At 41.8% G+C, this 26617-nt stretch overlaps 1 protein-coding gene across 1 annotated transcript in view; it reads right to left on the minus strand.

The window, feature by feature from the left end:
- slit3 (slit homolog 3) overlaps positions 1 to 26394 on the minus strand; it is a 231700-nt gene extending 205306 nt beyond the window's left edge. Inside the window, exons 1-4 of the mRNA XM_080035179.1 lie at positions 25728 to 26394; positions 11661 to 11732; positions 5649 to 5720; positions 1993 to 2064 (exon numbers count right to left, since the gene is read on the minus strand). Coding sequence (XP_079891305.1) covers positions 1993 to 2064; positions 5649 to 5720; positions 11661 to 11732; positions 25728 to 25918 — 407 coding nt within the window. The 5' untranslated portion in view covers positions 25919 to 26394. The remainder of the gene's footprint in view (positions 1 to 1992; positions 2065 to 5648; positions 5721 to 11660; positions 11733 to 25727) is intronic.
- Positions 26395 to 26617: the final 223 nt, after the last annotated feature.

The following is a 26617-nucleotide window of genomic DNA, read 5'->3' on the forward strand; positions in this document are numbered from 1 at the left end:
TCTTCTGCAATATATCACGCATCACCACAAATGTATTAAACGCATGATGAGTCGTTCCAGAGTTTTAAATAGAGGTTTCACAGTGTGCACCCCACTGAGAAGATTTCATCTTTCTGTGGCTTTTCTGCCAACCCTGAGACACCACATTGAGAAAAAGCAAAATAAAATAAAAGTCAATTTATTGCCGTCCTCATAAACCTCCAGTACTATCATTGTTCGTATTGTTTTTGTTCCTCTTGTGAGTTTTTTTCTTTTCTTTTCGTATTCATTCTTTTATTCTTCTGTTTAAAAAAAAACAGTTCCAATGCAATGGTCCAGTGACAAACTAGTGATGTTTTTGAAAGAGAACATTCACGGTAAATGTTAACAACAGTTTTCATTTCATGTGAGAACCATGAGTTCAACATGTCGATTTTGAATGACAATTCTGTGAAAATTCCGTGATACTTACTAACCCTAACCCTCTAACACGACTGTAGAATGATTCACTGCAAGTCCAAGTGATCAGTATGGTCCACCATTAAACCACTAAACCTAAAAAATAAAAGCTATAGCTGTTGGTTTGTATATAAGTACTGTAACAATGGTGTCGAAGAAGAGCAGTCACTGAAGATTTTTCATTTTGATTCTTTTTGACACTACAGTAACTCTGGCTCATCATTTGAATACACTGTAACTTTGTTCACGCCCATGCTGAAAATAGCTGCTGTTTCTCTGCAAAGAAGCAAGCTGCAATCTGTTCAGATCTACATTTCAAGGCTACAGATAGAAAATGTATAATACTCGGCTATTCAGTGTATTCATTTTTTTTCTAAAAGTTCAAAAAAGGTTAAGAACACCAAGGGACTGAATATACTTTTTCAACGCGAAAAGGTTACAGTAGCTTCCAAGGGTTTCTGCCTCATGGAAACATTAGAAAATGGAGTGAGGGAAGTGAGAAGTTTAATGTCCTAGCACTGGTATTCCCTATCCTAACACCTTGCACACACCACACACACACACACACACACACACACACACACACACAAACACACACACACACACACACAAAAACACTCACTCAGACACCTGGCATACATAGTGAAATGAAGATACAGTATATTGATTCGGTGCATACATGCCCAAACTAACACATGCATGATATATACGCTAAAGAATGCTCACAATAATGACTGCAGACACTTAAGAGCAAGCGTGCACAGAAGACACCCCTCTCAAACACGCGCACACACACACACACACACACACACACACACACACACACACACAGGATCTACCTCTAGCTTTACTTGAAGGCCGCCCAATACAAACAGCTATAAAGTCTAGAAGGTGTTTCAACCTCAAACCTAAGCTGACAGAGGATTCTCTGAGGAGAAGACAAATATAAAGGCTGAGTGCAAAGGAAAGTGCAGACACACAGGAACATAGGGGAAGGAAAGGAGGCAGGGTGGGTACACCGATAGGCTTAAAACACAGAGAGAGAGAGAGAGAGAGAGAGAGAGAGAGAATGTCTGGGAATGTGAGATGAAAAAGAGAGAGCGAAGGAGGGCAAGTGGGAGGCTTCTCTGCATCAGTATGACCTGCTCTTACACTCTTGAATACTCTGGGAAAACTCCATATTCCCAAATAAAAATTCCTCCCGGGTCCAAGCAAAACATTCAGTCCAGGCCCACTTTCACCTCTTAAAAATATGTGCTCACGAACACATACACACATCAGACACACACACACACACACACACTCTTTTGCACCTCTCGACAGGAGCACAGAGCGGCACTGTGGCACCTGGCACGGGACTTGAACCCTCAACCCGGGTAGAGGCTCCTGACAGTGCACCGTGGCATGGCCGTGTTTTCAAAGGGATCGCATAACACATCAAAAGAGAGTGTCAGAGAGAGAGAGTGTCAGAGAGAGAGAGAGAGAGACGGAAGGGTTTGAGGAAAACAGAATCATCGGATGGAGTGGTGGAAAAACAAAAAAAGGTGTACTCACAGTCGTCCCAGTTTGGGGTTGGACTGGAAGAGAAGCTCTGGCAGGACCTGGAGTTTGTTTCTGTTCAGGCGACTGTGGAGAGGAAAAGGAGGGAGAAAAACAAAGGAAATACATTTCAAATTCAACAGTCAACAGCAACCAGAGCAGAAAAGGGGGACAAAAAAACATACTCATAAATCACACAGACTTCTACTTTTGTGTTAGCCAAGCAGGCGACTGCATCACCTTGTAGGCCATGGGGTTCATGGTTCAAAGGTCAAACTCATGGGGAAAAGTCTATCTAGCTTCCTGTGATAGTGACTGCCAGGTTATCACACTGTGTTGTGTGTGTGAGTCAGTTACAGGTTATCGTGGTGTAAGCTCTCCACAGCCAGCTATCCCTATCGTCCTCGCATGTGCTTTGAACTGGGAGTGAAAGGTTTGGATTCCTGGCAGCTTCCACTCATCTCCGCTGAGAGATGTTTTCAGTTTAGAAAAATGCCTTTCCCAGGGTAATTCACTTTATTGGCATTATTACTCTCTACGTGTTTTTTCAATATATTTTCACTAAATATCTCAAGCGTTGTGTCACTTTATGGAAAGAAAAATACTGCTCTATCAAATTGTTGGATTGCAAAAGGGCTAAGTGCACTAATGTGTATCCAGAGGGCAAACATAAACTTAACCCCAGGGACCTTTTTTTATTTCTGAATGAGCAATAATGCCCCAAAAACATTATTAATAAAACTGATGGTTTATCCATCCGTCCTTACTCTAGGAATATCTGTCAAGAAAAACAAGTGTGAAACGTTTTGCGCCTCTCAAATCCAAGCTTTTCCAGAAATACTGTCAAGTGTTAACCAATATAAACAATAGTGAATCCTACAAAACATACCTCCCCACTGAGAAGAAAACTATAAAATGCTCATCAGACGCGAAAATGTGTGATTTATTACACGTTGAAAAGGTGATATAAGAATGTTTTGCTTAAAGGTCCGTCGCCCGCCCCTTGTGATTCTTACATAAGCTTTCATACGGACGTAAGTGCCAATCAAGAGAGAGAGAGGTGGTAAAAGCCAGCAGTCGTGTAAACTCAGCAGCAAATTGGGTGGGAATGCATTGGCCTACAAGGATTCCAGCATCTATGGTTTTGTAATCTTTATAATATTTCCAAGGTTCTAGGGAACTTTATTCAGGGCATTTCTTTTGAATTCTATGAGACTGTTTCTGACTGAAAAGAAAACAGCAGAGCAACTTCTCCTGGCCTCGATGCCTTCTTGTTTTTTGACATGTATAATACAATTCCTTGTTTTGACTAATCGCATGAAATGGACACATGGCAATTATTTACAAAGGAATGAGAGGCAGAGGAAGACAGAGTGAGTGAGAGAACGGCGCTCACCACACCAGGTAGACAGACATGTGTGTGAGGAGGGAGTGTGTGTGTGTGTGTGTGTGTGTGTGTGTGTGTGTGTGTGTGTGTGTGTGTGTGTGTGTGTGTGTGTGTGTGTGTGTGTGTGTACTGGAGAAAAGATGTGTCTTCTTGGTGGAGAGTGGGTTCAGATAAGGAGGGTGGGGTTGGCTGCAGCAGAGATAGATTATGGTCAGCAGTGCTAGACTAGAGGGAGTGAAAGTTGTTATCAAGCAAACCCAAAGAGCTTGGCTTGAGAAACGAGGCGTGGAGGGGAAAAAGAAGCGAAGGAGGAGGGCGGAGGGTCACAGGGGTCACCCAGTAGAATCTGTGCTGGAGAAGACACAGACTCCAACCTTTTAACCCCCAGGATAAAGACTTTCACTACTGGGGTTCACCCCAACGGAAAGAGAGAGCTGCAGTCATTCCAGAAAGAGATATCCTCCATTTGAAATAATTGACCCCTGCTCCTAGGAAATAACTGCATGTACCATAAAGTGAAGCGCACGATCAGCTACTATTACAGTTATGAGTCATTTTATAAGACGTTCGCTCACAACATTTATGGTCTTTCATAGAAGAATCCTTTGCGTACTTTACAATAATAATGACGAGTTTCTTCTACTTGGAACATTCAAAATACGACCAGACCACACATCCATGGGCAGATTGGGCACTATATATTTTTCGAAAATTTGGAAAATTATCCCTATTCGTCAGAATCACAATAAAGTCCAGCAGAAAATGGTTTGGAGACAGAAGAGAATAAATCTCACAGGGCCAGTACCTCGAAAACCAAGAACTTTTATATATTTTTCAAAAGGAAAAGGAAAATAAAAAAAAAATACACATCTCTTGGAGAACATGCTATTTATTTGCAAAACATACGGAATTTAGAACCTTATAAAAAGGACTCAAATCAGCTAATCGTTACATTTAGCTATTTCAGGCCAACTCTGAGTTCATAAATTACCAGATGCGGTGAGACGACCATTCCCATGACATCATAATTCATGTTTTGACAAACATAAATGTCCTCACCCAAGGAGATGACTCCATAAGCTCCATGTTTTTCACATTGTGACGCTATAAATCACACAGGCTCAGCACCGCGACCTCTCACCCCTAACCTTTCGCCCTGACAGGCACAACATCAGAGAACCTGTCAACTAAGCATTTTAAAAATAATTTCACTGTCACTGAAGTAAAAAAAAATGAACAAGCAGGAACCCTGTCATTATCATCATAACAAATGTCATCTGTGCATGTACAGTATATAAGATTTTTTATAATTTTAATTACAAATGCATTTGCACAAAAACATATTTTTAAAATGCACCATCTTGTTTTTACACACAACTAACTTGCCTCCCCCTTCCCCCTCTCCTCTCCTCTCCCCTCACCTCTCACCCTTCATGGCACACCACATTAAAGAGCCTTTTAACACTTTAAAGCAGCCCATCACTTCTCGCTTTCACTATCGCATGTGTGATGTCCATGTAGAAAGATACACATGTTGCTGCCACTCAACGTCTCCTTTGTCCAGTGTCAAATGAGTCTCCCGTCACCTGGACTGGAATGAAGGGCTTTTCCCTCTCTCTGTGGGTCTGTTGCTGTCCCTCTTTGTCATGCTCTTTTAAAATATAACCTCTTATTTTTTTTTAAATCAAGACAGTTGCCAATGGAGCTGCAAAGTCACTTTCTATAGTCACAGAGCAGCATCACATGTCTGCAAGTGGAAGAAAACTATACATGAAATTTGTAATCTAAATGGTATGTTGCATTTGCATCTCAAAGACACCTTTCAAGATAAAAAGAGATATTATTTTTCCATGTTAATGCATTATAGACTCTCACAAAAGCACTAAATACGGAAGCATGTCTTCCTGTAAGGCTGTCTGCCTGTCAACCCTCCACAGTCATAAACATGCAGGTGTGTGTGTGGGAAGTGTTGTGCTGTGCACTGACACCTTGATTCTATTGACTAGAGCCTTAGTGTGAGGTAACCGACACATACACACACACACACACACACCCACACACTGAATAAGGCAATATCTATGAGAGATTCCAAGGTTGTGTGTGAAGTGGATGGACTTGGGTATATCATCTAGTTACACTGTTTCCCTGAACGCATAGTTTGGGATGTTATGTTTGCATTTGTGTAGCCTATTACATGCCTAAAATACCTTCAATTTGCATCAGCTGTTTTAGAATGCACTGAATCTCCCACACAAAAGGTATCAGTATACGACGGTGAACTTACAGTCTCTCCAGCAGTCTGAGGTCTTGGAAGGCTCCTCTCTCGACAACAGTGATTTGGTTGTCCTCCAGATGACTGTAGAGATGGACATGAGGACACAGACAGAAAAAAATCAACAATTTTGGTTACTATCATAACATAACAAATCCAAAATTTAAAAAGGTGATACCAGCAGACAGCCAGTTTCAATGGAGGCGATAAGAAGATCAAAACCATGACATAGTTGCGGTACGCGTTCCTTTATTTAATCTAAATCTAAGTGTCAATTGGAGGGGACAACCATTGAGTGGAAATAGGTATCCATAGCCAGCTTTCCACTCTGACCTTGAGGTTTAAGCCAAAAAAAAAAAAAAAAAAATTATCAATCTCATTTTTCTGGACAGTGAAAAACTGAGCAAAATCAGCAGCTTGCCAGGGAGAAATCATCATTGAGAGAAACACTTGCACTTGGTTGTATAAACAAGCAATCACTGCACTGAACAAATGAATCTGGCGTGAGGCAAAAAGTTCAAAAAGTTTAAAGACAGGCATTTCACGCAAAGGTCACAATCTGGTGAGCCAATACAAACTATTAACAACCCATCCCTGTTTCAACCCCGCAGTGGATGTCTTCTCCATTTCTCCCCCGTCTCGCCAGTGGTGCTCCCAGTGTAATGCATATTCCTCTCCTGCCCCCCCCCCTCCTCCCACACCACCCCCCTCTTGCGTGTGCGTTGTCATGTTTTTGGGACGATCTAAGGTTTTCCAGATGGGCCAGAGTAAAGGAGAGAGAGAACATCTCCACTGATATGTGTGTGTTTAGATTTTCTGTCGGAGGATGTTAGGAGTGACATCTCCTGGGAGACGGGAAGCGAGGGAGATTGAAGGAAAAGGAGAAAAAGAAGAAGGAAGAGAGAAAGAAAAAGCTGATTTAGAGATTTAAAGAACCAATCGCTGTATGGATTGGTTGGAAGAGATGTTAAACAAAAAAGACAGTGAGAGTCAAGGAGGACAAAAGAGATGAGATCTGGCCCGGCCATGTGGACTGGAATTGTTTTGGCATGACCTTCCGTTTAAATATTCTTTCAAAAGACAATGTTTAGACATGTAGTTGTATTACAGCCATTAATCTGTGGTCTGTCATACCGGGCTCTTTACACAAACACATATGCAAACACTTGAAGAGAATATAACAGACTCAGACACTGCACAAAAAGTCAACAATAAGAAGATCATTTGTATACTGTTACGTCACCATCACAGTTTGAAAAGAGGATTAGCCAGTATTTTCGTATGTAAAATAACTCTATCTATTCAAATAAAGTTGAATACTGTCTGCATATGGGCTTAAATCAGTTACACAGAAACATTCACACTAATGCAAACAGAAAAGTAATGAAGGGAAAAAGTCCCAACTTTTAGTTAACGCACAGTGACAGGCTTAAATACATGCTGCACAGGAGATCCATAGACGGACACACACCCAGCACTAATGTGCAATGTCAGATATGTGTGTAAACATGTAATGAGTAGACACAGGTTGAATTATGCGCTGGTAGCAAGCATGCCCAAACACACGTGTAAACATAAGCTCAGTCCTGACTCCAGCCTGTCAGTCATAATTTACAGTCTAATCCGACATGTTTATTCTAGTCGAGCTGCACTTTCTCCGTAACGGTAGAAAAAAACATATCTCGTCAACTCCAGACTAAGCTGAATCAAGACATATCGTTGAGTGAACCTTGAGTTTATTTGTCCATATGAGGGATCAGTTGCATGCTGATTTATTGAATGAATTTTTAGAAAGGCATTGGATCTAAAGCCAAACACATGGTGTGGAAGGGCAATGCTGGCATATTATTGGGATGACGTATTGTTTTTATATTGGTCTGTATCAGGCATTAGTCATCCACAGGGAGATAGGGAAAGATGGAGAAAAGAACAGTTTGTTGTGTAACATATATTGATTTCATGTGTGTGTGGGGGCCTGGGGTTTCTAATGACTCTTTTATTCAGCCATATTAGAAAGCTTTAGCAGCCATTCTAAAAAAGAACAACGGTGTCACGCTACCGTATGGCAAAACTCAGAGCACTCGACCTCAGCGGGGAATAAGGAAATATACTTAAGGGGGTTTTAACTTTGCTTGTTGTTTACGCACTATGGGTGAGACAGCATTGATCCCCCCCGCCCCCGCCCCCCGGCCAAATGTTCAGAATCAAGTGCAAGTTTTTAACCTTCGTCCAAATTTGTTTGGAGTTGCTAATTTTTTTTTTGCCAAAATCTGGAATAAATCTTGTGATGTAAGGCTGCCAAAGATATTACGCTTTAGTGTTGTGAATTCAGAGACAAGCTGGGTCTGTCATTACAGCAGGACGGTCTGACCGCTCAGATGAAAGATTATTCAGACTGCAGGATTGGATTACAGTACATGTTTTTGGATGAACACAAGGTGATGTCAAAAGTTTAGTTTTGTCTGATAAAGGGGGTTTCAATGAGTCAATGAGTCAGATACAAAGTTCATACATAAAAAAAAAATGTGTCCAATTCAAATATATCTAATGTGGCATTGTTTTGGTGCGTACTGTATGTTAGTTTGGTTGAGGTATTCAACAGTAGTCAGATTATATGTAATGGGAGTCAAGGCTTTTCACAGGACTAATTGCCAATAATTGCAAGCCTGTATATAGGCATGGGCACTAAGGAATACTTTTTCTGCAGCTATTAGCCTTCCATGGGAAGAATGTTATCGCATAAACTCCATGCAAACATTTCCCATGGGATGTATGTAAGGTTTAAGCACCCAAACAAAATCCCAGAACTAGACATATTTATTTGTGTGTGTGTGTGTGTGTGTGTGTGTGTGTGTGTGTGTGGGTGGGTGGGTGGGTGTGTGTGTGTGTGTGTGTGTGTGTGTGTGTGTGTGTGTGTGTGCGTGCGTGCGTGCGTGCGTGCGTGCGTGCGTGTGCGTGTGTGTGTGTGTCTAAGTGTACTTTCTCAGTTCATCTTCTCTTTCCCAAGCCATCTCCTCCCCAATTCTTTAAGAGATTTAGAGTGGGGAAATGTCACAGCAGTTTATCACCAACCACATGAAAGAAGCTGCTGGCCCACCACACACAAACTCTCTCTCTCTCACTCTCACACACACACACACACACACACACACACACACACACATAAGCACACCCTCTTTTCCTTGGTACTTCTTACCCTGTCTCAAGTCCACATGATGCACACAAATAACAGTCTTTCTTTTTTTTCTTCTTTTTAACACTCGCACGCGCAAACACACACACACACACACACACACACACACTTGCACACATGCACACCACACATAAAGTACATGAAACCTGAAATGTTAACTGAAATGATTTCTACCTTGGCCACTACAAATAAGGTTATAGTGCAAACACACACACACACACACACACACACACACAATCATAAACTTATTTCTACTGCTTAGCGTAGTTTGTGCTGGCAGTTTATTTTTATCCGCCGCTCTGGTTAAAACAGAGTGAGGAGGGAAGCTGCATGCTGCAAACGGTGATTATAGTTATTATAGGCGTAACACACACACAGACAAACACAAACAGACACACACATTTGAGCCACTTGAGGCAAAAGTCAATTAGGACAGCTGAGTGGAGACGAGTCAAAATCTACTGAATGCACCCAACTGGACCTGACCCCAACTGGACCTGACCCTTGGATTTTTTACTTTATGGACTTTTATGGGGGGAATCAGATAACCTGCACATGCATCTATACATAAGATGCTGCATTACAGCAGAGCAGGTGGGTACACCAACATTGCCATTACTCAGCAGTGAGTCTTTGCATGCTGCCTATTGACACAGATGGGAAGTATATAGTGGGCTACAAAAAGCACACCACTATATAAACTGAACACATTAAAAACTGAACACAGTATAAATTAACGAACCAGCACGTTTGCTTGTGTCTACAACTTTCAACACTGTCTGGAAATGTGCTCATCATCTGATAGGTCATTTGTTGTGTAATGGCCTAAATATGTAGCCTCATTACACACTTTAAGAGCAACGCCAGGCAAGAAGAAATCAGAAATACTAATTTTATGACTTCCCTATTTCATCATCCCTACCATCCCAAACTAACTCTTATATCTATACCATATTTCCAACAGACCCTCAAAAAAAATTGAAGACCACCAGTACATGGTTCAGATAATCAAGAAAAACATCTGGTATACATAAAGTGGTTAATGAGTGAAATACCCACCATGCACCCTGTTCTTCATCTATTTGCCTGCTTTGACAGATCGTCCGTATAGATGTTAAAAAGCAATAGAGACAGAATGAATACTGTGTTGCAGGTTTCTTGCAAGTTGATTAGACCTTATTTTATTGTCTCTGCTGAAAACATCAGCAATGACTGATTTATTTTAGGGCAGCCAATAGAATATAGAATAATCATCACATTTTATTAACTTGGCCTTGTAATGGAAGAGGTTAGCCCCCTTTTAAGGCCCTCAAACCAAAACTATTGAGCACTTAGACATATACGAGAATGGTTGGAATTACCAGTTATGACGTATCAAGTTAATTCCAGCTGGACACACATCGTCCCCTAGGAGGGAGTCCATTGTGGTCAGTATGTACCAGAGAAACAATCACTTAAAACCTGTCCATGTACACATGGACTGTGCATTCTGTTTTAAGCACTTATTTAAAGTATTTTAGAAATGTAGTGCTTTCAAGTCACAATTGTGTTGGATATATGCACACAGTTTTTACAAATCTCCTTTTTGTCTTTTTAAAGAATGTCAAAGGTTTGCTGTTAACTTAAAATATTCAAAGGCAGTCTGATTTCTGTGGGAGTCCCAATTTTGCCAGACTTTAAAAGTGAAGAATTCTCAAACTATTGTCGAGGGGAGACAAAAGTGAATTCCAGTCATACATTTTGTTTTCGTATTCTGTTTCTTATGAACAATGACCCAAAATGTCCTGCTATCAATTGTCCAGAAATGGCTAAATCTTCTCAGCAGGCTAATCTCTGTCTGCATATCGTCATAACCGCAGCAGTGTAACATATTGTTGCCGTGTTGCTTGTTTAACAAATGGGAGTCTTGCTGCTTGTTACTGGCATGTCAGCTCACGATTACTCTACTATTTAACCTCGTAAATATTCAGTAATTACGAAGTTCGACTCTTTGGATAGGACACTTGCATTCCCTGCTGCCCTCAAATCCCTCATTAGGATGGGAAGCTTTATTTTATAGACACTTGTTTCCCCTATAGCCATATACAGGCCTATTAGGTAAATATAGCAACTGCCTAATTGTTCCAGCATGGCAGCTTTTTTTTTGTTATTTTTGTTAATGGGATTCCTTGTAACGAAGAAACGAATACAGGTCACAACAGAAAAGAAAGAAAGTACGAAAGCCTTGAAAGACTGGTACGTGGCATATTCAACATCAGGTTCTCATCCTTAAATAGACTCAATTGATAGCCCCCTACATATAAATAACTAATACAATATGTTTTCTGATCTGCCCATTGTGCAGTTGAGCTGTTACGGTGGGGTTGGGAAATATCATCCTCAAGGATAAAAGAAAGCTTTGTGTTCCAAAAATCTACTGGGGCCTAAATGTTTTAGCTATTATTAGCGATTAGCGATGTTGAAGCTAGTAAACGTTTTGTTCTTTTAAATAGTGGTGTCCTTTTTTGGTTATTTCAAAGGTGAACAATGACACATTTTTGTAATACTACTTTATAAATGAATGGGAGAATAAAAGATTTGTTATTTCATGGCAGACTCAAGTAATTGAGTCGCATGCTCCTTTTTTCTTGTACTTAGAATACAACCCACACGATCAATTAAAAAATTTAGAGCGATTTGGTATAAGTATACAACAGTGCTTTGGCATGCCCATTTTCTTTGAACAATCAATTATAAATCCATGGCAGAGACGAAAGTAAGATGGACCCACTTGGTGTAATCACCACAAAATGTTGGGGGAGAAATTGCAAAAAAAAAAAAAAAAAACTTACAGAATCCTGAGGTTCTTCAGGCCAGAGAAGTCCACTTTGGTGATTCTGGTGATGTTGTTTCTGTTCAAATCCCTACAGAGAGAAACACAGGCATTACCATTCAAATAGATTCAATAAAAAACACTTCATATATGACAGTGTATCTAGAAAGTGTACACCTTTGTAAAAAAAAACAAAAAAAAACAGTGCATGTGTGTTTTTGCTTTTGTGTGTCTTTGTGTGTGTTCTGGTTCAGTTGTGTTAGTGGCAACAGGACAGAGCGTGAGAATGCCCCACAGTATATGAGCGCCCCCCCAACCCACACACACACACACACAAACAAACACAAATCAAAACACATCTACCGTACAGGCCACCGGAGAATTACACACACTCTCACACATACATACGCACACTTACAGTTCCTGCTCCTATGGACTATTGAGGAGCAAATTTTCCAGAGAAAAAAAAAAGTGGGTTGAAATTATTTTCTCTTTCCATCATCAGAGTTTTAAAAGCTTATCGTGTTTCCTGGCTGTCATTCAATCTGTTTTAACTACGGGTGCACAATGTATGCATACTGCAACATGAACTGACTGCCCGAGTGTGTGTGTATAGACTGGTTCCCTTTATACGGGTATGCTGTTTATTGAAACGCTGTCGTACTGAAGGAATTAGGGCAAGGAAAAAAAACACACACACAAGAGAGCACAGACAAACAACACACACACACAATTGTCTCTCTCATTTCAAACACGCACACCCTCACTCACACACACACACTCTCTGACTCTCTCTCTCTCTCTTTCACTCGCTCTCACTCACTCACTCACAGACACACACACACACACACACACACACACACACACACACACACACACACACACACACACACACACACACACACACACACACACATAAACAGAGTCTGGTTTTGCCTAGGCAGCCTGTGTGTGTGTGTTTTTCATAATACACCTAAACATTTTTAAATCTGATTTAAGACCATATTAGGTTTCAAAAGGCTTCCCCAAGCTGCCATGGCGAGCACCGCTAATAAGAGCCATACCCTGGTCTGAGACATGGCGGGCTGGTGAAGCTAAGGCCACCACTTCCCCAAGCCCAAAACGAAGGGGGGGGGGGGGGGGGGCACCATCCTTTAAAAGGCTCCAGGGTCATGAATAGTTTCAATATCTCCACTGATGCAATGGGAAGTTGCATATAATGACTTTTGATCAAAGACTAGAAAGCAATGTGAAATCAACAACAACAAATAAGTTCCCACTCGAGTAGAGTTAAGAGTCTTGTCATTAGAAAAACAGAAAAGTGGAGAAGACAATGATTTAAAAACCTATATACAAAACCTCTTAAAATTGTTGAAGTGGTGAAATGTACAGTAGCAGCATTGATCAATATTTTAACATTAACATAGATTAAATGTCTATGTGTAATGTGATGGGGGAGGGGGGGGGGTCACTGATGGAGACAAACATTCGGTAGATCCTCCTAACTCTACGAAGCATTTTAGCACCTTTCAGCACCTTCAGAAAAATTGTTTTCAATGACAAACAAAAACTTTGATAAGCTGGTAACATAAAGCAGCGGTCAGATTTGACTCTCCGGTGTTGGTTGAGACTAAAACTGAGCTAATGCCAGGGCATGGTGCTGATGCTGCCCTGTGTATCTGCTGCTTGTGTAAAACAGGTTCCAAAGCTTAGTTGAAAATCACTCTCTCTTTTTTTTCTATTGTTGATTTTTAATAAATTTGAGTGAGTTTTAGATATAATCTAATCTGTACATTTCCCCATCACTCTACCTCTTTTCACTGTATCCTTCCTATCCGTCTCTCCTCTTTTCACATTTGGCTATATGTCTCTCAGTTTTTCTCTTTTCCCTTTCCTTCTTTCATCTATGTTAAATCTGTCCTTTTCCCACTCAGTGCCCTTAAATGTCAATCTCTCGCTCCTTCATGGTTCCCAGCCTTCTGCTACACTTTTCCTTTTTTTCTCTGAAATCTCCCCCTCTCTTAAAGTGCCCTCCCCCCTCTCATAATCTCTCATGTCTTATCTTTCACCGTTTCATAGTTGACTAAACACTTTTTCTTCGCCTTCCTCTGTTTTTCTCCTTTCCCCTAATCTCCTCTCTTTTATCTGGATCTTTCACTCTTTTACAGTTGGCTACATTTTCCAACCCCTTTCTTTCTTTCTTTCTTTCTTTCTTCCTTTCCTTCTTTTTTTCTGCCTTCTATCCCAATCTCTCCATCCTTATCTCCATCTTTCTCTTGTTCACAGTGGAAACTTCTGCTGCCGTCACCAGGGAAACCACTCTTTAGAGACAAACAAACAGCGAGTATACAGGGCCAGGTGGAGAGCCTAGTTAACACCACTGCCTAAACACTGAAAACACAAAGGCCATTGCCAGAACAACATGAAGTTACGTAATTATCAAATTTGACTTCTTTCTTTACAGCACTTCAATCAAGGTACAGACCATGTATAGCCAAGAGCGACATAGTAATGGGGATACATACCCCCCTTTTAAAGCATACGGTATATTACAGGGCATTATTTTTTTTTAACTACATCAAAAATACCAAAAGCACTTGAAGGGAAATGCAAGAGCAACCAATGATGGAATGACTATCTCAGCTGACTAGTCGTGTGAAGTGTCAGGTTACAATAGCTGAGTTTTGCACCTTTTTGGTTATGATTGGGCATCACTAACCAGCTGGTAGCCAGCCACATGTCGAGTTGGTGAGCCAGTGATTGTGAAACATGAAGGAATGAAGCAGCTGCAATGAAAGCGCCAAGTTCTCAACAAACCCAATGCAATTTCCCTAACTTAACTACTTTAACATCCTCTCCTTAGCCACCTTGGAAGCTGTGTGAAGGTTATGCTATAAGGATAAGGACTCCCATAAAGTAAGGCCTCTGTGTCACCCAATTCAAGAAGCATTACACTTATAGAGAACATTTCCTGTACCCAACTTAAAACGATAAAAAAAAAATTCAGCTAATAAAAATGACTGCAGAGTCTCTGAACAAATTAAAGCTAGTGAGGCGGCCATTTTAATGCACCTGGTGTGCTGAAGTGTGGGCGTCCACCCTGCCTGCACCCAGTAGTAAAGCTTAACTTGGCTTGAAATTTAACTGTCCAGCTGGCCATCAGAGAACTAGAGAGAGGCTTTAGTATAAGGCTCTATCCGCTGTTTGTTCCCATTACAAGCATAGGTGATGGGTGCATGCATTTGTGTTTTTTGACAACAGGATAAAACAAGGATTCAACAGGCCGCTTGCTGTTCAGGGGATAAATATACCACGCAACACATACTCTACCTAGACACACACATACACACACACACACACACACACACACACACACACACACACACGTACAAAGACAGCAGACAGCTCTCCACCACACCTCACCCCAGACCACTGAAAGCAGTGAACCTTATAGTCTGGCTTCATTGGGCTGCCATACTGGTTGACTTTACACACTTACACACACACACACACACACACACACACACACACACACACACACACACACACACACACACACACACACACACACACACACACACACACACACACACACACACACACACACACACACACGTTTGGTGTGTTGGGGGGCTGATTCACTTACAGCACAGCATTATTGGCTGGCTACACCACAGAGACTGAGCAAAAACAGAGAAATTACTATCAGTTAAGGAATGTTAAACAAATGACAGATCGGGTGACAAAGACTCGCTGGAATGAAAAGTTGAACTGACCGCTGCTGTGGTAAACCAGGAAATATTACGAAGATACATGAGTAAAAAGTTTGGCATGTCAGGTTGCTGACCGGTCATTTATTTTGCTTTTGCTTTCCTTGTAACCCTATCTCAATCTGCAGTTTTTTATTTTCTTGACCTTTGCCCTCTTTAAAAGAAAAATCAATCTGGAACCACAATGAGTAATAACGATCAAACAACTGCATACAGTTTCCTCTCTGTTGTGCCTCTATCTAGCTCGGAAATTTCCTTGATCTATACTCTTTCTCTCTTTCTCTATCAGTCGCTGCATCCTTATCTCTCCATCCTTTCCCTTTCATCCTTTGTTGTTCTCTCCGTCCAACGCTTCGTTTCCGAATGCGTTTGCTTCCTGTCCTAATCTCCTGTTATTTTCCACAAAGCTCTCTCTCTCTCTCTCTCTCTCTCTCTCTCTCTCTCTCTCTCTCTCTCTCTCTCTAAGATAGGTATGCTCAATTTCGCCCTCTCTAAATCTCCCAGTTACGAAAGGAATCCTAATTGCCATCTTCCTTTTTCCTGTGAGCTCCGCGCTCTGCGGGGTGTCTGTCACCAGAAGCAAGGGGCAGGAGTCAACCTGTTTCAAAATGAGCCTTTGTTACAGCTGCCCTCCATCCACTTCAAATGTTTGGATATGACATTAAGCAACACCTGCTGAGATTGTTTAGGTCTAATCCCTAATTGTAACTAGCCTGGTGCTACCAGACCATCGTACTTCATTTCATTTGTACAGAAGGTCTGGCAGTGCTGTAATTGGCAAACGTTCACTCATGGAGGCGGGTGTCTGTTAAAGTTTAAAACTATTGGATCTGCCCAGTGCCACTCTAGATTAGCCAACCAATCGCATAACCTTTGGTCGTCACGTGTGTCATGAGCCGGCTTCTGGCAACTGAAACTGGAGCGCGACTTCGACGTCATCGTTCTCAGCCACTCGCTCTGTTCGCTGATTGGACCGGCTGTCGAATCTCCGGCAAAACTGGGAAATGGGCTGTACACCCAGACTGACTACTGAAGGGAAAATAAAATTTGGCCGGAAGTAGGCGGGCGGGCGGAGCCAGGCTAAATTGTAACCGCACTTGATATGAAGATCAACAGGCAGGAGCAGCATTTGAAAGAAACCACAGTAACAAATCACAAATCAACCACCGTTGTATATTGAATTTTAAAAATTGTAAATGTTCATGTTACAAACTCACTATGGAACCTTAGATAAACATTGGATGAGTCAAGTGCAACACTCACACATTGCATGTTATTAGTTCATACACAATCATTTGTCATATGCATTATGTAATCATGCGACATAGTTTAAATTTCAAAGGAACAAAGTTTACAGCCTCTGTCTCCATTAGCAGAATGTATATTGTCTGCGATTTGGTCTCCTGCGCGACCATTCAACTGCTGTTTTGAATCTCTGTCATAGTGATGCTAATAGGCAGTGAACTCTCTCTCTCTCCTATTACAGAACTGCTCTCTGGGATACGCAGCAATCATCACAGACATGTTTGGGTTATCCACATTGTACACACACAGTCACATGACAAAAAGCATGTGAACGCATGAGAACAAGAGAAAAAGACGGGCACACACTCCCGCCAGAGGTCCAGGGCCAAAGCTTCTCTCTCTCTCTCTCTCTCTCTCTCTCTCTCTCTCTCTCTCTCTCTCTCTCTACTTTATTTCTCCCCAGTCATGCACTTCTCATGTCTTCTGCTTCAACAGTAGATCATATGCAAAATGGTTTTGCAATAAAACTGGCATTACTCTGAGTTCTCAGACATGGCCCCTCTTGTCTCTTGTGGTTAAACAAATAATCTAAATTAAAAGCATGTTCACAGGCAGCCATGCAAATGAACAAAAAAAGCCACAGTTGAGTTGACACAGCAAAAGCAAACTTTTGCCAACACCACTGAGGTAAATCTGCAAAGAGAAGACAAAGGTTTGCAGTGTGCGCTGGTGTTTACAGCCACAACAGCAGAATACTGATCCCACTGTTGGGAGATTGTTTCTTGTGTAGGCTATGCAAGCCTTCTCGGAAACAATCCTGACACTTGACATGTAAAAATGTATTCTGGTCAATGCTATTTTTTTTGCATTTTCTTGATGCTAACAATGTTTTAGACAAACCAAACAAAAATGTTTAAGGAATTTCTTTGCTAAAAAGAAGAAGAAAAAAGAGGGGAAAGGATAAAGAAGGGAGGAGGGGGGAAAAGGAACAGGGACTGATGACTGATGATAAAGGAGCCATTTGTCCGTGAAATATTTTCCAAACAGCACACTGAAGGACACTCCACTTTCACTCCATAAAGGGCAATACTGTCTCAATGATGCTCCCCTCTCAGCTGCACGCTAGTTCTTGAGACTCTGTGTCAATCTGACTTGATTGTATTCCCATGTTAGTTATGGTTTGGTCATTCGGTTTGACTTTTGACCTCACTTTTCTTTTTCTTTTTTTCCCACTGTAGATCTCTTTCCATCTCTTCTAACAATTCATTAGCTTTTATTCCATTGTCATACTTCTGTCACTTCCTCTGTTCCTCTCCTGCTTATGCATCTGTCCGATTCAATATCCCAGACTGATTAAAGTGTTTCCTCTCTGCATTTCATTACCTATTGCCTCATTTTCTGTCAGTCACAATTAATTTCTCTCTCTCCCTCTCTTTCTCTCTCTCTTTCACAGTTTAGATTCAATGTCGATGCCGCTCAACCTCAGGAAACTCATACTTTTGGTGTTGCTGTTAACCACGCAGGCTTGACCACATTAGGGAGTCGCCTGCAAGCATCCCTTTCTTTTAGAGCCACGAGCCAAACGGGCTATAAAACAGCGCTGTATTTGGTTAGCTCTTTTCTTTGCCGGAGTTTATAGGGCTGCATTGCTTTTGTCTAGATTTACTACTGCTTTTCTGTAAGCCAATGTGGTGGGCTAAGCTGGGGACCTTTGAGAGCCCACTTGACAAGAACAAGGACTGCTGCTTCCTAAACAGAGGCCAAGTCAGACAAAAAAAACAGCCAGTGAACGAGAGGATAAGAGAAAGAGAGAGGTAATGATGAATGAGATAGATAGAGAGAGAGAGAGAGAGAGAGAGAGAGAGTGAGAGAGAGATGGAGAAACACACATAGGTCAGTGACCGGATTCTCTATGAGCTTGTAGCCTTAATATAAACAGTATGTCACTTCGAGCTTGGCCGACCATTTGGCTAAAAAGAGGAAAATTATGTTGCAAGTCACACTTCCATACTGTCTGTACACACATATTGCATTAACTGTGACATGCCCATGAATAAATAAAAAATATGTACATTGTACACACATTGTATAATGGAGGGGCACACAGAAAGACACAGAGAAAAAAGAAAGTCCCTGCAGAAGGGATTTAATTGTGTTGCTTTGGTGACAGCGGCCTAACAAAACAGTGGCACAGCTTGTTAACATCAAACGACTCCAAGCGTCCTGCACACACACGAACTGTCGTTATAGTATGACACACACTCAGCCCTGTGAGCTGAGGGCTTCTGTTTCAGCATAAAGTCACAGAAAGTTGTTCGTGACTCTGGATAGTTTCTATGGGACACAGTCTCTCTCGTCATTGTCAAAGTTTCCAACTACAACCAATTGCATGTTTAATCCGGTGAAAGCAGCATGAGAGTGCACTGTGTGTATGCTTGTGTATTTGTGCCGGCACTTGCCTAGTGATGAATGTGCCTTGAACGTGTGTGGCCGCATGCATAAATTCTCCAATGTGCTTCCACGCATGTGTACGTATTTCCATTTGGAATCTAAATGTTTTCATGTGTATGCATGTGTGCATTTTTTTTAGACTTAGAGAGTGAGGATATTTTTGAAGAATGAGGACACTTGTCCTCACTTCTTGGGTTTTATTTAAGTCGTTTTAGCCATCACTCGACACCCCAAATTAATTGCTAAAATGGTGTAACTCTATAACATTGCTAAAAGAAAAAGAAAAAAACTAAGACCACAAGCCTTCTGTCAAACATATTTTACACCAACCCCCAAGTTAACAAAACTTACTTTGAAGAGAAAATGAAGGCCAACTGTGAAATAATAATCACCCAAATTGTCCGCTGCAAACATCCATCACAGTTAAGCAGCCTTCTTTGTGGTCCAACTTTGACCTACCATACTTTCAGTACTTGTGAACACACATAGTTTTTTTTGTGCACGGAGGGACTTTAGGTGCATTCACTTTCAGTTTATTATGCAAATAAGGTGGCTTAGATCATCTGGTTTACAATTGGCCTGTTTACAACCTGTTTGATCATTATTGCTTGTGCTTCTGGTAGCAATGTTTCCAATCACTTCAATATAATGTAGTAATGAGGCTTAAAGGGTTAAGTTTAGAATTAGGTTGGTTTTGGGGTTTGGCATAATTGTGATGGTTAAGGTTCGGGATAGAACCTAGGAATGCATGATGTCAGTGAGGGTCCTCACATGTGCAGTACAATTATGTTTGCATTAATGCTTAGCTTTAAGTGTGCTTTATATCTGCGTATACGTGCCTGATTTTCCAAATGTAAGCCAGTGAGTGTGGGGCCCTCTTAGCCTGTTTGTGTGTGCATTGATGTGTGTACAGTACATGTGAAAACAGTATATATGTGTGTATTTGAATGCTGCCAGCTTGCACTGTTTCCCAGAAGGGCAGAGCCCACTGACTGTGCCAGCTGGCTGCCTCCTTGGCAGACTGAAAGTCATTATATAGAAAAGGTCAACTGCCCGCACAATGGAGAAAGTTGGGGGAATAAGATATCACCCACTGACCTAGAACTGGAGCCTAAATATTAGTTACGTCACTTGTGCCATTTGGCATACCATTACTGAACCAAACATAGTCGTGAGGGCACAAAATTGTTACCACGAGATGGCCACAGATGATAGGCGTGACATTAAGAGGCTGTTTGAGAACAGCAAGCTCATTGTGGTTTTCGCTTCTTAGTTTAGACGTCTCTGCTATAGCAATAACACTCGGCGGCTCTTCAGATGTATTACATCACCATCATACCCACGATAACAGTAAAGAACACTTTTCATTGAATCATGGCTTTTACTCAATAGTTACCAAAGCATGTGTGCTGACTGAAGCTTCCCAAAAAGTGGTGTACATATACAGAAATACTCCACAAACGAAATGTATCACTAATTAGCTCCCTGGTTTCATGAGAAAAGTTGGCCAAGTACCAAACACAGCATGGTGAGCAGAGCTTTGTGGGAATTATCAAGACGGCTGAAATGCGACCTTGACTTGTGAAACTGCTTGGCTATGGAAAGCAGTTGCGTACAACAAAATACTATTTGCACTGATTTCAGGCAAATGTTCTGGGCCCCATTTGAAAGGCACTGGTGCAAAACTGAAGTGAACACCTCAGTACTCAGTGATCGGGGATTGTTTTCGATCGGATCAAATTATTCTCAAGTGAGTGGGACGGGAATTGTGTCAGCACAAATTAGCTTGTCTGCTACACGCACAGGTTAGCACCAAAGATTCCAGTCCCACCATGGAATGCCGTTTCATAACTGAGGGTGTGGTGGTTACAGCGTTCATTGACCAATCAACACCAAGCTTTGATAAGAGCCAGAAGCCAAGGCTGGGACATGTGTATGTGTGTGTCCATTCTACACAGTGAAACAAACACACACACACACACACACACACACACACATACACACTTATGGTTGCCTGCACAGAGGCACACACAAACACAGAGCAGCAGGTTTCTTTTGTTGTGTGCTCTATGGTATTGGCACGATGAGGGGAAACAGGAGCAGTGAAAACTCTAGTAGAGAGATGGTTACTGCTGGCAACTAAAGGTGTGTGTGAGTGTTGGAGGAGATGGTGGAGGTCAGAGAGAGAGACTGGTAAAGAAAGGTACTGAGGAGGCAAGAGAGAAGAAGAAAAAAGATCGTTAGAGGGATGAGGGGAAAGATGTAAAGATGAAGAGTTGGGAAGGGGAATGAAAAGAATCACAGAGAGAGGGTGCCAAGACCAAGCTAGGGAAAGTAAAGAAGGTGTCGCTCGAGAGAAACTTGCCAAAACTTCCTCAAATTGTCGTTAGCGAGGGGAACAGAAAAAATAGTTAAAATCTGAATTAGTTTGTGTAAAGTTGCCTTGGGCAACTTGCCACATCCAGCAGTGAACTCATTCAACTGCAAACCATACAAACACACTCTGATCTAAATAAATAAAGAGAGAAATGTGAAAATAAATGCATACATATGCATTGCAAAAACAAAGGGAAGCATAGATGTAAAATCACACACCTACGTGCACCCTCACACACACACACTTTAACTCTAACATTTCTTGATTGCAGCTCAACCGATTGGAGGCCCCTCTAGAGTTTACAGCATTCAATTCCCCCACAATGCACAGCAGTTGGGGCAACAGTTTGGAATTTGTGGCTCTAAAAAATCAACTCTCCAGGGTGTGTGTGTGTGTGTGTGTGTGTGTGTGTGTGTGTGTGTGTGTGTGTGTGTGTGTGTGTGTGTGTGTGTGTGTGTGTGTGTGTGTGTGTGTGTGTGTGTGTGTGTGTGTGTGTGTGTGTGTGTGTGTGTGTGTGTCTTTAAGGCAGGTGTGAATTGGACACAGGAGAGAAAACACGTCCTAGTTTTCCAATTCATTTTAGTTAAGCCTGTTAAGCCTCCCCCCTCCAAACTCTCCACTCAAATTAGATGCAAATGAGGTCTCAAGTGGCTTTCCCGAAGAAGACGTTACGGAATTGGCTGGCCTGGGGTAATTGCTAGGCCTGCCTGTGAGTGCATATGTGTGTGTGTGTGTGTGTGTGTGTGTGTGTGTGTGTGTGTGTGTGTGTGTGTGTGTGTGTGTGTGTGTGTGTGTGTGTGTGTGTGCGTGTGTGTGTGTGTGTGTGTGTGTGTGTGTGTGTGTGTGTGTGTGTGTGTGTGTGTGTGTGTGTGTGCGTGTGTGTCGAGTGAACAGATGAGGCCACCACTGTTTTTCTCTCGTTAACCTTTCCAAATTCACCGTTTACAATAGTAAAGAAAAACAGCTTTGTTTTTTTTTAAAGAAATGCATGCCGTGGTTATGACAGGTGGAGTCCGGCCCTGAACATTGCTCTCACCCTTTACTTGTTGGAGGTGTGGGAAGTGAACTGGATCCAAAGTTATATACTGTTTGTAATAAAGAGAGTTAGTGGGCACTAACTCTAAAGTTTAAAGGACCACACGTGTCATTTTTTTTAAGCTTTACAATGCCAACCCTTTTTCCATTCGGACCAATTTCCTTATTTCTAGGCATGTATGGTCCATTTTGTACATTATATATGCGCATATCCTGAAGTTATTTCATCATGAGGCTTCAATCAGTGTCATGAACTTCTTTTTCTGGTCTTTGAATTTGTATGATTCTGTGCATGTGGCTTGAGAGAGTGATAAAGTCAGCCGTAGAGTAGAAGCCGAAAGAGATTTTCCACCCGAGATAAGGCAAGAGTCATGTCCTTACTCAAACGCCACATGTCTTGTGGTTTTCGCTGCATAGTCTTCTGCTGTGGTGAGATATATGTGCATGTGGAGAAAAAACTATCTCCTATTCTCTATGGATTGGAACCATTTCTGCAAGACAGCAAGTCTTAAAGAAACATTCTCCATTTCAGTTTGGGAATGGACCAATACATTAGCACGAGGCACAACCAAACAAGAAAGTCAAAAGATAAATGCTAGGGTGAACCCTGACACAGTTTTTTCAACAGGGTTGAATGTAATAATATTTTTTTCTTTCAAGAGCTAGAAACACAAAACATTTCAAAGCTCTTTAAGTCTGTTTTATGGCGCACTGTTTTGCTGTCCAAATTAATTCATGCCTGTGTCCAGCCAGTTACCTCCACATAGCAACACTGCATTGTTTTTGACCAATCGGAACATCGTGCTACCAGGAAACTTCTAAAATCACAGATTCAATACATTTTAAAATATTTGTGACTCTCCGGTAGTTTAAACGTTGACTGGCAGTTTTTGTTGCCTTACACACTGTTCCTATACTTTACGTAACAAAAGTCAACTCCTCAGCAATACGTTTATAACTTAATCTTGGTTACACAATTATGAGCATATGGATGTTTTGAAACAAACTTTAGCTCCATTGTCTTTCTTCCTTTACAGGCCACATATCACAAATCAATTAGAGAACACATTTTTGACTCACACAACTTCACAAACTTGGCTCTTTTGTTCCCCAGAATCTGTCGTCCACATGCTCTTTATCCCACTTGTCAAACCCAAATCCCTGCACGGAGCAACAACGCTCATCTCTCTTTCCAGAAATCTTTCCCCATCTGCAGTAGCCTTAAGAACTGGAATCTCATCCATTTTAATGTGTACCATCTCAGACCTCTTAAAATATATCTATTGAGGGCGAGAGAGAAAGATGAAGGAGGGCAGAAAGAGAGAGAGAGAGAGAGAGAGAGAGAGAGAGAGAGAGAGAGAGAGAGAGAGAAAGAGAGAGAGAGAAAGAGGGAGGAAAAGTGCAACTCTGGGGCCAAAGTCACAGCTGAAACACTGACCTGGATAAATCAGGGAAACATAAACACATAGTTTCTGGAGGGAAAGAGGAGGGGAGGGGTGCACTGCTACCCCCAAATATTCCACCCAGGGGACCCCAGTGAGAGGCAGGGGACCCCCTTATCCCACCTCCTCATCACAGCCTGCTCTAATTATTTATTTTCCTAGGGTGTAAATGTCTTCGGGGGATTGCTGTGTAAAAGCCAACAGGTCCTGGGAGGTCACTTCAGCCCAGAGGTGTGTTTTTTTGCGTTGTTCACACTCACACATACACAAGCAGCAAGCAACAAAATCACACTGGCCGGAGCAAACATGCAGACACAAAATACATAAACTCATACATGATGAAGTGAAAACACATGCACAAATGCTAATGATATGTCCATGTCCACCAGTGTCCCCCCCACAGCCACAAACACACATCCACAAACACGGCCCCCCACCATTCTGCTCTGCAGCCCACTGATTGTGTTTGTTGTCTCAGGGTTAGGTCTGTTGTCGATCCCCTGTGGAGCTTTTGGCTGCTCCGTTATCACGCATAATGGCTTCCATACCTTAACGGCATAGGTGTACGTTTTGTGAGTGCGTGTGGTTAGGCTGCGGGGGCTGTATACGTGTCGAGATCAGGCTAGAGGTGTCAGGCCCCATCTGTCAGGGGTCCCTCTCTTGCCTCCGGACTGAATGTCATTTGAAACGAACTGTCACCATGTTCCAAAAAAAAAGCTTTGAAAGTAATTATTTAAGAGCAAAAACATAGTTTAGGATTTCACACAAATCACTGAGGATCTGGCCCCAACTTTAGGTTGGGGCCAGTGTGAAAAACTTTTTGGGAATGTCTATACTGCACAGGAAGTGTGGAATAATATAAAAAGATTTAAGGAGCTCAGTGCCCCTTCTCACCTTTCGCGTTGACCTGTTTAAAACCTTAAATACGCACTCTTAAAGCTGCTTCAGGACTGTTTTCTTTACTGCCTCAATTCACCTGGGTCACCGGGCAGTTTCATGTGCACCAAATGTGTACCAAATGAAAGTGGCTGCTTGAATTACTGGTAACTTTTCCCAGGAAACTACCCTTTGCTTTCCATTATGCAGAAACCGTATTAGTATACATTAAAGTAGGTTTTGTACCAGTTTATCAGCCATGTTGTGCTCAAATGCCTCTAAACGTTTGAAAAGCCATCAACCACCAAAATACACTTCATACTAACTTATTTTTTTAATGAACAAATGATAAAGTAAAACAGCTTAATGAGCTGATATCAGCCAGTACCCAGCTTCTCAGTACAGTATTTTAATGCCAAATAAACCATAAACAGATGTTGCCCTGAAGATAAAATTGATTGTCTGCCTTATAATGATCACTGACTTCAGGTCAGAGTTGAAATGCATTTCATTTGAACGACTCAGGTGTTGGCTTATGCACCTGGATGTCATGGTACAAGGCTATAGTATTCACAAGAAAATCGATTAATTGACACATATATTGATCCATTAATGAACAGATTGGCTGTGAAAAGCATTGCGTTTCCATATAGAGATGACTGATCAATAGTGTGTCAGGCTTTTAAGCTGTCTCGGTTACCTCCGAAAACTTAGTCCTGAGCGAATATAAACATGACACAACTTTATAATGACGCACACAATTATTATAGAGGGTAACCAAAATATGAGAAGCACATCAAAAGTCCACTCAGGGCTCACAGTGTGATAACATTTAACATAGATGATGACAACAATACGTTTGGAATGAATTGTCACTAAAAGTCACTTACAGGCGCTCCGCATTCCTCGGTATTCCTTTAGGCACGGTCTTCAAACCCAGACCCTGGCAGTCCACATGCGACCCGGAGCAGCTGCACTTGTGTGGGCATCCCGTCACCGAAGCAGCGCACACCAGCAGTGCAAGAGCCAGAGCCCAGACCCGGCAAAGCGCAGACCGCTTCTCCGGCCCGATCGGAGGCATGATATCCACTCAGATTACTTCCAAAGCGAACTTAATTGAAAATCCGCGGGAGGGGTAAAGGTAGACTTTATGGAAAGTAAGGATCCCGAAAAAGGTCAAGAGAGGACGTTTGACTTTGTGGTAGAATATCTTTTTTTTTTTTTTAAGAAGAGATGCGACCCGAAATCAAATTAAACTCGCTGTTGAGTAAGGCACCAAAAGTTTTTCTCAAGAGAGTCGATCAGTCAGAATTCTCCTTAAAACGCTCCCTTGTCATTGAGGAAAAAAGAAGACACAGTTGGGGGAACGTGGCTTGTGGATGTGACACTTTTAAATAAAAGTTTTCTTTTTTTAAAACATCTACCGTGCGTCACTCCACCGTAAAAGTCTCCCCAAATGCTTCCCATTCACAAAGTCTCCGGGAGTAAGAAGTTATCAGCTCAGACTCCAAAACTTCCCAAAGGTGAAACCGTTCAGCGCGGGTGTAACCTCCTCCCAGTGAACATCCCCTCCGCTGCTAGGGAATACAAAAGTGAGAGTTGCACAGGAGTTGTAATCAGAAGAAAGAAAGAAAGAAAAAAAGAAAAAAAAAAGTTGAGAGCAGAGGCGCAACACAGACTGGTACGCCTGGAGGTTGTGAGAGTGCGAGAGACAGACAGATTTGTAGGTTTCCCCCCAAAAAATGATCTCTCTCTCTCTCTCTCTCTCTCTCTCTCTCTC

This window comes from Ammodytes marinus, assembly GCF_949987685.1.
Source record: "Ammodytes marinus genome assembly, chromosome: 10".
In the NCBI taxonomy this organism is placed as follows: domain Eukaryota; kingdom Metazoa; phylum Chordata; class Actinopteri; order Uranoscopiformes; family Ammodytidae; genus Ammodytes; species Ammodytes marinus.